The sequence below is a fragment of the Lissotriton helveticus genome, chromosome 7, assembly GCF_964261635.1.
Source record: "Lissotriton helveticus chromosome 7, aLisHel1.1, whole genome shotgun sequence".
NCBI lineage: Eukaryota > Metazoa > Chordata > Amphibia > Caudata > Salamandridae > Lissotriton > Lissotriton helveticus.
The window spans coordinates 1600869565-1600882478 of NC_136068.1; the positions used below are offsets into that span (position 1 = coordinate 1600869565).

A 12914-nucleotide genomic window follows, 5' to 3' on the forward strand; every position below is an offset into this window, starting at 1 on the left:
TGGAACAGCCTCCCACTGGATCTCAGGTTCATTGATTCGGAGCCTGTGTTCCGAAGCAAACTCAAAACTTGGCTGTTTACCACCTCATAAGCAGCTTATTCCTTTCTAGCTTGCAATCTGTAGCGCCGGGACACCACCTAAGGGGATAGCTGTGTGCTTTATAAGCTTCTTAAATAAATAAATTATTAACTGGATTTCAATTTACGGTGGTACTACTACAGATACTAGGGGTATGGGTCATACTTCAGCCAAATGTCACTAGGGGATCATAAGTTATCCCACTAAAGGTACTAATGGAATGGGGAATACTGTGCAAGTTGTTAATTATTGGGCCGCTTTGTGAATGTTTTTACCGAATTAAAGGTGTTACCACAAAACATACAATTCCTTTCTTCGACCAAGAAAAGGAATTGCAGCAAACTTTCTGAAGGGCCAACCACTTTAGCATTTGTTGCTAGTAGCATTAGCTGCAACATCATAGAACTACTGAAACAAATGCCAGTAACTTGATTTTGGGCACTACTAATCTTTGAGACTATCCTGCCCTTTATGCAGCCACAAATTAAACATCTACAACCAGACAGCAGTTGTATTTCTTTAAAGCACTACATGCCACGAACAGATGCTTACAGGATAACATTTTTCGTTCAAGGCATGCATGGGTGTAGATACACAGGCTTTGCATACACTGTAAAGCAGTTCTCTCATAAGTGGTGGCTAGCCTTTATGAGTTGTAATAGACTGAGATAGTGTACAGAGTACAGCCTGGCCTGGTAGCACATCCACACAATAGTGTTTTGTGAAAGTGTTTGCTGTTGACCAAGTAGCAGCTTTGGAAATGTGAGCTATGGGAATGTTCCCCAGGATGGCTATATAGAGTGGGGTCTTGGAGGAATAGGAAAAGTCCACTTGGTTTTTGCATAGTATGTATGGATACACCCGACTATCCATTTGGCTATGCCTGATTTTAAGAGAGACTCTCCTTTATGGGGTTTGAAAAAGGCAATAAAGAGTTGTTGAGCTTTTTATGAAGGATTTTGACCGGTCTACATAGTACATTAGGACCCGCTTAATGTCTAAGGCATTGGGGGCCTGTTCTCCCACGGAGTCAGTTTGAGGAAAGAAAACTAGCAGTTCTATAGATTGATTAAAGTGGAATGAAGAGACCACCTTAGGAAGCAATTAGGGTTAGTGCAAAGGATAACCCTATCCCTGTATACCTGAAAAAAAGCTTTCTCCAATCTTGATGCTTGGAGCACATTGACACGCCTGAGAGAGGTGATAGGAACCAGAAACTACACCTTCCAAGAGAGAAATTGAAACAGGCAGGAATGGAGGGGTTTGAATGGATGACCCACAAGTCTTATGAGGACGATACGGAGATTCCACACAATTGGGGAGGGGGAGGGAGGGGCAGGTGGGATGTGTGATGAGGGTTTGACCAGTGGAGGAATGACCCTTTTGAAACCCCCCATAAAACTGTTAATAAAAGAGGGAAATGTGTTGCCTATTTTGGAAATAAGCAGCCAAAGCAGGTAAGTGTAGCAAGTTTTGAGGGTGTAGTAGATAGTAGACAAGGTCTTGGATGCTAGCTGCTAAGGCATCAATGTGTTTTGAGAGGCATGTACAAACCTTTTCCATTTAGCAGCGTTACAGGCGCGAGTAGGCCTGTATGCTTCCTTCAGAATGTTTATGCATTTAGAAGATAGGTTGCAATAACCAAACTCTAAGACCTCAAAAGCCAAATCACAAGGTTTCACGGCCTGAGTCCAGGGTGCCAGACTTTTTCATGGTACTGCGCGAGAAGGTCTAGTTTGCTGGGAAGCCTCTTGTGTGGAACTACCAAGAGCTCAAAGAGAGTGGTGGACCAAGGCTGCCTGGCCCAGGTTGGCGCGACCGGGATGAGGGCGAAGTTTGCCAAAGCCTCCGAACCACAAAAGGAAAGCGAGGGAGAGGCAGAAAAGTGTAGGCATACATGCCTGACCAGTTCATCCATAGTGTATTGCCCAGGACTGTGGGTACGGGAATCTGGAGGCAAAGTTTTAGCATTTTGCATTCTCGGTCATAGCGAGGAGTTCAAAGTTTGAAATCCCACATTGCTGGTAGCACAGGACAAGGACCCGTGGGTGGAGTTCCCACTCATGGACTTGTAGCTGCATCCTGCTGAGGAGGTCTTCAAAGTCATTGCCCACCCTCCCAAAAGGTACTCTGCCAGAAGATGGATCATGTGATGGAGAGTCCACTGCCAAATAGTCTGGGCTAGCTATGAGAGTTGGTGAGTGCCAGTGCCACCTGACTTCTGTAGGTAATACAGGTCTATCATGTAATTGTCTGAGGACTACCTTGCCCACAATGTGGCGAAGGAAGGCCTTCAACGCTAGTTGGAGAACTAACAGCTCTAGATAGTTGATGTAGAGACCCTAGTGACTGGGTTCCCACTGTTATTGAACAGTCCGGTCCTGCAAAAGCACACACCACCCTGAGAGAGCGGTGTCCATTTTAATGGTGATCTGCAGAATTGGGTCGAGAAAAGGCCACCCCTGCAACAATTTGCAGAGAGCCATAAGTGCGGATGCTGATCAACACTAGATCTTCCCAATGGCCCTCCATTGGAGAATATTGATGCATTAAATGTAAATGTAGTATACTTGTAAAGCGCACAGCTGCCCCATCAACGGGGCGTCCCGGCGCTGTATAACTCTGGGGAACCCGTCCTGGCTTTCCCTGTGGGATGGTCCCTTGCTGGGAGTCCCCAAGGTGGAGCCAGGCATCCCCGGAATTGGTGGGGCCGTTGTGGAGATTAGGCAAGCTAATGCCCAGAGTTGCCGAGTGTAACCCCTGATTAGAGTAAGCACCGAAGCGAGAATTATCGAGTCCGCTGACCAAGGTCCACGACCCTGCCGCGTCGGGAATTGAACCCTGGTCCCGGGCTGACTTCTGCTCTCAGGCCTGCCGCCTCTAACCAGTGAGCCACACTACTCCATTAAGCATTCTTGCAGCAGGCGCATGTGTAATCTGGAGTGAGGGACTATGGCAATGCGGGAGGCCATCAAGCCAAGGAGGCACATGCTTGTCCACACTGTGAGCTGTTGATTTGGCTGAAAAATAGGGAGTAATGCATTGAAGGAATGCATCCTTGCAGGGCTGGGACAGACCTTGCTCTCTTTCTGAATTGAGGACTGCCCCTGGATAGGGCTGGATCTGAAGGGTTGGAGGTGATACTTGGCGGTGTTGATGTTAACCCTGAAGTTTTGTAAGAGGTTTATAGTAGCCTGGGTGTATGCGCGACACTGTTGCTGAGTTGTGCTCTTAACAGCCAATCATCTAAGTAAGGGAATATATGAATGCTCTGTCAGAGCAAATGCACAGCTACAACAGCTTGGCATTTTTTTAAACACCTAGGGTGTGGTGGTGACTCCGAAAGGCAGCAACTTGAACTGATAGTGTATGACGCTTACCGCAAACGGGAGGTAGTGATGTGCTAGATGAATCTGGATATGGAGGTAGTAGTCTTTGAGGTCAAGTGCAGCCATGAAGATACCTTGCTGTAGCATTGGCATGACATCCTGAAGAGTGACCATGTGGACAGGATGTACTTGTTGAGGGGATGGAGGTCCAGGATAGGTCGGAAGAAACTATCCTTCTTGGGATTGAGGAAGTAGAGGGATTACAACCCTGTGCCCTGCAGGTGTCGGGGCACAGACTACAGCTCCTTTGGGAAGAAGTGCTTCGATTTCTTCTCGAAGCAGGAGTTGGGTGTTCTGGGGAGAGGGTGTGCATGTGAAATGATCTGCTGAGAGGCCTGGGAATGAGTTCCAAAGATTAACCGTGTTAAATGATGTCTAACACCCACTGGTCTGAGGTGACATGTTGCAAGGTGGGGAAGAAACTTGGAATCGACCCAGACAGGTGTTGTGTGGCCAGGGGTTAAGCCACTGCTTGGCTGGGGCAGCTCCTTTCAGAGAACCACCTTTGCCTCTACATCCTGAGCTGTTGCCCCGTTATGTCCCCTGTAAGCAGTCCCTTTTGGAGGGTTGCTGACCCTGCTGATATTGGAAAGAAGCAGAGGCAGACTTTGAGCCGCCACAGTAGACTGACCTGAGTAAGGACCCACGAGGGGTGGGCGGCTGGGGGTGCCCACGGTCTTTGCAGTCTTTGTCCGTTTTAATCTTTTCCAGCAACTCCTCAAACTGGGGCCCAAAGATGTGGCGTTAGAGTTTTGGGGCGAGAAGACTGTATCATCGCTAATCCCCAACAGATACCCCTGAAGAAGGTCATTTAAAGACCGAAATGCATTGGGTGAATTTATTGTGGTGGAGCAACGGAGTGTGTTTACGTGCCAGTGAATAAGCCCGGATGGGTAATTCTTGAGCAATTGAAGATGCGAGAAAAGATGTAACTCTGTTTCTTTGGCGTGACTTATCAAGATGGAGAAAATTGTCAAATAAAATGGATGAATTGTGACAAACAGTATTGAGTACGTGGATAATCTATCACAAACGTGAATCAGGCTGTGCTACCCTTTCGTGACACGAGAAGTTCGTGTCACCACCTTGTGATTAACTCATTTTGCGCATTCGGAGCGTTAAAGTGTGTATGTACGCCAAACTTGATAAATGGATGAATTTACAAATAGCACAGAAACAAAAAGGGTGTGCTTCAGGTTTCCTTTCAATGACACATTGTGTTTTGGGCAGTTTCCTGTTGCGGGCCCTAGGCCTACCCACAGAAGTGATGTATCATTTTTAATGGAAAACTTTGAGGAATGCGGAGTGGGTGGAATTTTGCACATCCACGCAGATTTCAGAACTTCCCATCCCATCACAGAAATGTGAAGAAAAAGTTTTTTCTCTCGCTTTTTTTTTTTTGTGTGCAAAGTTCGAGATTTGCAAAGGATTCTGGATAACAGAACCTAGTGAGAGCCGCACAAGTCACCCCATCCTAGATTCCGCTGGGTGTCTAGTTTTAAAAAAATGTATAGGTTTGCTAGGTTTCCCTAGGTGCTGGCTGAGCTAGTATTCAAAATCCACAGCTAGGCACTTTGCAAAACAATCATTGGCATAGCCAATAGGTCTCGCCTTTGGGACCTTATAAGTGTTTAGTTACCCAGCACAATATCCTTGGTGCAACAACATCCACTGTTGCATGGCTAAACACTTACAAGGTCCAAAAGCGAGACCTATTGGCTATGCCAATGCTTGTTAACAATGGAGGTTGGGGCAGGTATAATGCTGCAGTGCACTTCTGCTGCCTTTGCGTAGATGATAAAATCAATTTTGTGTTTGGACTCCACAGTTCTTGCTTGCACAAAATGAAGACTTTGAGTTTTAATCTGGTTTTTCCTCACTCGATTAATTGTGCGACTGTGGGCATTGAACTGTAATGCGTTTTCCAAAATAACTTAATTTGTCAAAAATTGTGAGCACTCTGAAAGAGCCCCACCTCTCAGAAGCGCTGTGATTGCATTAATTGCCGTTTAATCGCTTCAACCACAGAAGGGTGTCTGCAGGTGTGTGCCAAAGGAGCGCGCAAAATATGATACATGTCAGCAAACCACGCTCACAGAAATACCACTGCCCCCAAACGCACAATATGGATTTAAAAACACAGGTTATGAGATGTAATAGAAGGCTGCTTACTAAGTAACATTGGTAATTTATGATGCTCAGTTTCAAAAACTGACTGCGTCGTGGCACTTCAGTAATGGGTGCCATGCAGTTACCTGCGTGACATGTACTGAGAATAAGAGGTCTTGTGGTGCAGCTGTCACCTGTGGGAACAGGAGAACTGGATTTGATTAGTATATGGTGCCAAATCCTGGATGGCTGCCTGTGCCTCGGATATAGCGGCTGGAAGTGGAGGTGTGTAGAAAGAGAACAAACCCCGGTAAACCCTGGAGCATCAGTTACAGTGCTAAAAAAAGGGGCAAGTTTGGGGTTTAAAGTACCATATAAAACTAAAGTTAGATGTAATAGTAGGAGGTGCACGTGATGTCACGCCACGCAGCTTGCTTCATTGGGCTCAGATGGAAGGAAGACGGAGTCGAACATGGATCGTACACATGTGAATTTTTGTGTATTCATAAAGCACTGATAAGCCGGAGACTCTGTCTTCAACAGCTCTTAACAAACTGAAATAATTTACACATGATATGTCCGCGGAAAATCGTGTTACAGAACCTTATAACTAAAAACCTTGTAGGCAATTGCAAAGCGACTGCCATGTGCAGCATAAATGATATCCTAGCTGAAATAATGGCTGACCGCAAAAGCACGGGCATTGTAGCACATTGTTTTCAGTATTATATCATTTTTAGTTATTAGAGCTTCAAAGCCTGCTCTTGCTGCTCCCAAGCGCTGAACGTAGCCAGCCAAGTAGCGCTCTACACTGTCAGCCACACAGCGAGCGAATGGGTGAGTGCAGAAGAAAGGCTAAGCGAGAGGCAGAAAGTAGAATAAAAAGCAACGGGTGAAAGAGGAGGATACCTGAATGGTAGGGGAGATGCGTGCAGGCTGCAGCAGCCTGCAGACGTCCCGTCAGAGTGGGAGAGAGAGGCGGAGGGGTGAATGGTTGGGGAAACGTAGAAATAAGTTGGGTGCCAGGAGGGGGGGGGGGAGGGAGTGATTTAGGATAAGGAAGAGGTTGTGAGAGAGAGGGGGAGTAGGAGTTGGGTCCGCGAATGCTTGGGAGAGCAGTCTTCACTTTTCAAGCACTGCACTCGTGGCGTGCTGCTGCTCGCTCCCTCAAGGTGGATGCCGCCACAAGGACGAGTGCAGTGCTTGAAAAATGAAGACCGATGGCTAAAGGCCCCCCTAGAGCAACGCATACGCGCTGCCTAGGCGAGACCTAAAAAAGGGTCTGTTTTCACTGTATAAATGTGGTGTGCCTACATTGCGTTTCGGGACATTTCCTGTCCCGGGCACTAGTCCTACCAACACAAGTGAGGTACCATTTTTATCTGGAGACTTAGGGGAACACAAAATTGTAGAGCAACTGTTATTACCTATTGACTTTCTATGCATTTCAGCCTTCCAAATGTATGACAATGTGGAAAAAAGAAGTCACTTTGAAAGATTTCCTATAATTCACATGCTAGTATGGGTACCCACAATTTCAGAGATGTGCAAATAGCTACTGCTTCTAAACTCTATATTTTGTTCCCGTTTCGGAAATACATAGGTGTCCCTGAGACCTATTTTTCACTCCTTATATTTTACCAAATTAATTGATATATACCTGGTACACAAGGAAAAACCATTGCAAGACGCAGCTCAGTTATTGGCTCTGGGTTCCTCTGGTTCTTGGTGAACCTACAAGTTCTATATATATCCACAACCAGAAGGGTCCATGTTTACTGTACATATATTCACTTGATGAGAGCCTGTGCTGCTATAGAAGTGGATATAAACTAAGCACAATTAAACTATATACCGAGGCATGCACTTTAATAATGGTGTATTTGTCCCATAACCCAGTGGCACACATGGATGAACCAGGATGAGGATGCTTGATGTGATGGAGTGATTAAGGAGCACACTCGAAATTGACATTATACCTCCTTTAAGAAAGGCGAGTCCACTTGTAGGTACTTGGAAACAACGTAGAGACAGAAAAGGTGGCGGTCGATTCCGGAGCCAGTCATGGCATTCCTGTAGAGCATTTGATGTTTATCTGCAGCAACCTTGAACAGCTTGAGGCGATCCTCATTCTAGTGTTGAGAGGAAATTATAAAAACATTAAGATTAAGGTGAACATGAGTGTTTACTACATGATCAAAATCTCTTCTTTGTACCTCAGAGGCAAACGAGTTGTCTCCTGTTTTTACACCCTACAAAACAAAATAAGCTAAAATAAGCACTGCCTTTCTTATTAAAAACAAAGAGTTGCACTCCTCAGAATAAGGATATGCATTATGTCTGCATCTCTAAGTACAGGGAATATAGTCCGGTCTACACAACTCTGGCATCGGAGAGGTTGCCTGTCTCTTACTCTCAGAACGAGGATATGAACACTGCACTGTTACGTACATATCACTCTTGGTGAAGTAGTGTCTCTTATCGGTGCCCCTTAGTATAAGGAGCGGTCTTCTTTGAATTTCTAATGGTCAAAAGTACAAGTATCTATTCATAAAAGACTTTGTCATCTTTCTTCACCTTTCAGAGTCAGGATGAGTTTTGTCTCAACCTCTCCTTTTCTTTACATATGTATGGGTAAGTAACTGTCGCTTTTCTCCAGTTGCGAGCCCTCAAGTCACTGTAATTTTGATAACAAGGGCTACCTTTCTCTTTGTCTATCATGACACATGTTTAACTGTTTTACTAATGCTCTCCCAGATTAGTCCAGTGCTTAAACAATATAACTCACCTTTTGAGATGGATCCATCATAGCCAACACAAAGTTTGAGGATTCAACAGTGCAAGAACGTACAGTTTCAGTTCTCCCCTCTCGGAAGAGGCGAGTCATAGAGGCTTCATATGTGAGACAGAACTTCCTTTTGTCCTGGGGAGTAGAAATAGGAGCAGTATTACAGGCCTGAAAGCTAGACACACCCAACTATGCATGCAACTGTAATATGCACCCTGGATACATATACTTAAATGTTCATGATCTCATAATAAGAAAGCAAAAAAAGATACAAACTCTAAATCAGGCAAGAAAAACGATTACAAAACCAAAAATACAGTGTATGTTCCCTTCGCTCATACCAGCGATTATAAATATGTTTTTTCCAACATAGGGGAGGCAGAATAAATTCTAGTTAAATACGTTTTGACGTAAAGCATGACCAAACTAAGTGTCAAATCAGGCACAATAATTGCAAAATGGATCACCTATGTAGCAGTCAAGTAAATAAGAACTAATTTTAAAAGGCCACCAATGGCACCACTTTGGGATAAAGGGTTCTACCCAGCAGACAATATACATTTTAGTTCTTAGTTTCCGGGACAAAGTTTACCAAAACATTGTGAAAGGCCTGCATGAACAGCAGATAATTTAAAGACTCTAGATAAAATGAAACGGACCCTCTGATCATACCTTTGCAGCTGTCAAAACATCAAATGGGGCTTGAGGCCTAAATGGGGGTAGGTGCTATAACAAAAATAGTACAGGATTCCGATGCCAAATTAGCCTGTAATTTACTAGTCCTGTAGCTAAAATGGATGCAATGAATTTCCAGAAAAACAGTTTTAAGTGAAAGGAAACAACTGGATCAAAAGGTCATCTGTTTTCAGCTGACAGAACAACGAGATACTAAAGCTGCTGCAGGTTGACAAACAACTGGGGTAGACAATAGAATTGGACACACTAAATACTGGGATTTTTTTTTAATGCTCATGGCAGCTAGAAAGACCTTTCAGAAGAATATCTCAGTATCACAGTTGGGCAGCGCAGAGATTAAAATGACATTGTCCAACAAAAACTTGAAAGGATTAACAAACAAGGTACTTACTTTCGGTAATGCTCTTTCTGGAGGAGAGTATCTAGTCGCAGATTCCTCACCTTTCGAATACTCCCCAGGTATCCGTCTGGATCCGGAAACTTTTCCATGCTACCTCCGTGCACCGGAAGGATGCGCTGCGTGTCTATGCTCAGAAGCTATTCCGCACCGGAAGGGATGTGCAGGGTCCAAATAGGTGCCACTCCCGCAAGCGGACGTCAAATGCTTTCGGGACCATCAGCGCCCCTGGACGCGGAGCCACAAAAGTATACTGATAAACCAGTGTGCAGATTCCTAGACTGGGATCTTATTGATGGGTAGAGTCCAATCACAGACTGGGGACGATGGGAGAGTCAGTGAGGAATCTGCAGCTATACAGAGTTTCTACCAGAAAAAGCATTGCCAAATGTAAGTCACCTATTCTTCTGATAGATTTCTAGCTGCAGATTCCTCACCATTTGGTTAACTATCAAACCAGTACTGAAGAGGAGGTGGGCTGCGAATAGACTCAAACCAGAAAGTCCTGCAGGACCCAGTGGGCAAAGTGCCCTTCTTGTCAGACTTAGCTGTCCAGACAAAAGTGCTTCGTGAACGCATGTAGGGACGCCTACGTAGCTGCCTGGCAGATGTCTAGGACATGGACGTGGCAAGCAATTGCAGTAGTAGCAGCACCGTTGGCCCTGGTGGAATTGGCCAGCCCATATTGGGGTTGCTTCTTTGCCCGTGTGTAGCAGATCTTAATGCAGAGCACAATTCAATGTGTAATTGTTTGCTTCTGCACAGCCTGGCCCTTTCATGCTCTGACGAACACCACAAAAAGCTGATTATGTGCCCCGTGGTCTTTGGTACGATCAATGTAGAAACAGAGAACAGAAAAAGCAAACAACGGCCGACCAAGGTTGAACACTTCAATTACACTTGTTTTATATATTTTGGTTGGGTGCAGCTACTCCCAGCATCTACCGTTGTGTTGCAGGGTTTCTGTACTCACACAGAACTGTGCACAGAGGAGTGGAACCTCGGCAAATTAGGATGTCCCAAAACTTACCTTAGCAACCAACTCACCCCTTACCGAGCTAGCTACAGTGTCTCATTGGACATATCAAACTCCCAATGTTTAGACAAACCAGAACATGAACTTACAGTACCTCAGGGTACGCGGGACTCATGAACACTCTTTTGTTATATTATCATTACAAACCAGAACATGGAGTAAAGAAGACACATGTGCATTTGAAATGTTTATTTACTAATGCCGTCTTCTCAGGCGCAGTATCTTAGATAATACAAGTATACTTATTATCAGTATCAAAATTATCAGCATAGTTACTAAGACATAAAAAGCGAATGGTGACAGCATGTTAACATGCTGTAATGAATAAGAGTTAACAACACTTATATCTCACCCTCCCTAACACATATATTATATTATTAGCTAAGAAGGTCTCTTTGGGTTGTTTTAGGGCGGGCCCATACCTTAGTGTCCTAGCATGAAGGAATCACATCAGCATACACCAGCTCTCTCTGCATGTGCACCGCATCAAGTGTGTTAACAATTCTCGTGCAAAGCAATATCAATCCCGCCTCAAGCCCAAGTTGGCAAAGGCTGCACTTGTGTTATGACTATGAAGGCGTGGAGATCAGACCTCATAACAATTCCATATCGTGTTGCTCCTGAAACTTCAGCACTCTCCGTGCAGACATGGTTTATTAAACAAAACTGATATCAGAGCAATAACATATTATTCTCACATACACCACGGCAAACCACTAGGTTGAAAGCTAAGTCAACAATTAAGGGTCGTGTGCAGAAGTTGCAAGAAAGGAAAAATGGCGTTTAAATCTCAAATGTACCTATGCTAACTTAACACGATATAAGGATATATAGGAGCTATACAACACCCCCCCATGATCCGAGAACGGACTAAATAAGATAACAGAAGTGCCATCACATGAGAGCAGAATCCAATTATAAACGAGCATGAATAAAAATTCAATTATAAAAACCAATGCAAAAAAATAGCCCACAAGTATAATGTGGCTCAAGCCAATAGGCAAGCAAAAATAAAATGTCTTGACCAAAAGTCAATAAAATCAAGGAAATGCTATCAATCAGCATGTCAATTTGAGGCAGTGTCTATGATAAGACTGTATATGAAAAGTAAGCCGCAACAGCCTCCAGGAGGAAGTCACTGTCCTCATCCGAAAACAGTTCAGCCATCCAATTGAAAAGATGAAAGGAACATACGTGATCTTCCAGCACCGGATCCTCTATAACCATCAGAGGACAGCTCGGTGGGTTTTCAAGAAAACTTCGTTCCAAGAAATTTCGCGCTGCCGACAACACATCCCAGGGACCCATTAGTCCATGTGCCACCGCCAAGGCCATAATCCTTTCGTCAGAACAAACCAACTCGTGAGCAATGATAGGACTCATCAGTTGATCAAAATCGACGTCAGAAGATATTGGTCCGCAGAGACACAAATCAATGGCCCAAAGGAAATCACAGGTCAGGCAGCGAAATACAGGCTGGACACAGGTGAAATAGGAGAACCGAAAAGATAATCCAAACGCCGTGCTTAGAGTCGCCAACGGCAGTGTGCCATAATAATCAAGCATGCGGTTGCGAAACCGCGTCAGTAGCAGCTGAGCGTGGTCCTGCCCAGGAAGGGCATCCATATTTAAAAAGGCAGAAAACCACCAATGCGCCAGCCGCTAATGCAAGTAAAAACGGGAACCCTCCAAATAAGGATGAAAAAATAGAATGGAAGAAGGCAGGGATGACTCCAAAAATCTTCTCAAAGGAAGTCACGAGACCACCGCTAACAACTTTAAAAAAATGTGCTAGGCCCGTTGTGGAGGATGCGTTAAAGATAGAACGGACCATGGCTCCGAAATGCAAAGGCAAATCAGTATTTAAAAGAGCCTGAACCTCCGTACGGGTGTTAGCAATGTGAAGCACGAAAGTTTCACGGGCCGAGCTCAAGGCCACCTCTTTCTGGGACAATAGAGCTCTTATTCTAGCCATGCCGCTGAATTCTGCTCCCAAGGTCGGTATCTGTGGCCAAATGGAAGACTCCCTATGTTCACGTGTGGGAGGATAAAGAACATTTCTGCAGCAAATAACTCGCTCACTAACCGTTACTATGAAAGCTATACCTTTAATTAAACCACAACAGTTTTCATTATTGAGCATTAAATAACTACCATTCTCTAACAATTTAAACGTGGGGATGATAGCAGGAACTGGCGTGCCCTGTAAAACGCAAGCCATATTCGGTCGGTCCTTGTTACATGAACCGTGTAACTGTATGTGTCTGCACATTAAAGAATGATCTGGCGTCTCAGTACACTCATCCCCTGTTAGATAAACTTCTTGTTCATCCTTGAAACATCTGTATGTGTATGGGAGTGACCAGACCTCATGAAGAAAACCGCTACCTAAGGGTTCAAAACGACCTATTGGCACATATT

At 44.6% G+C, this 12914-nt stretch overlaps 1 protein-coding gene across 10 annotated transcripts in view; it reads right to left on the reverse strand.

Annotated features, from left to right (window-relative positions):
* LOC144770575 (carnitine O-palmitoyltransferase 1, liver isoform-like) overlaps window positions 1-12914 on the reverse strand; it is a 525217-nt gene that overhangs the window by 61340 nt on the left and 450963 nt on the right. For all 10 annotated transcript variants that reach the window (XM_078655216.1, XM_078655221.1, XM_078655217.1 and 7 more), the window contains exons 15-16: window positions 8365-8499; window positions 7556-7708 (exon numbers count right to left, since the gene is read on the reverse strand). In XM_078655216.1, coding sequence (XP_078511342.1) covers window positions 7556-7708; window positions 8365-8499 — 288 coding nt within the window. The remainder of the gene's footprint in view (window positions 1-7555; window positions 7709-8364; window positions 8500-12914) is intronic.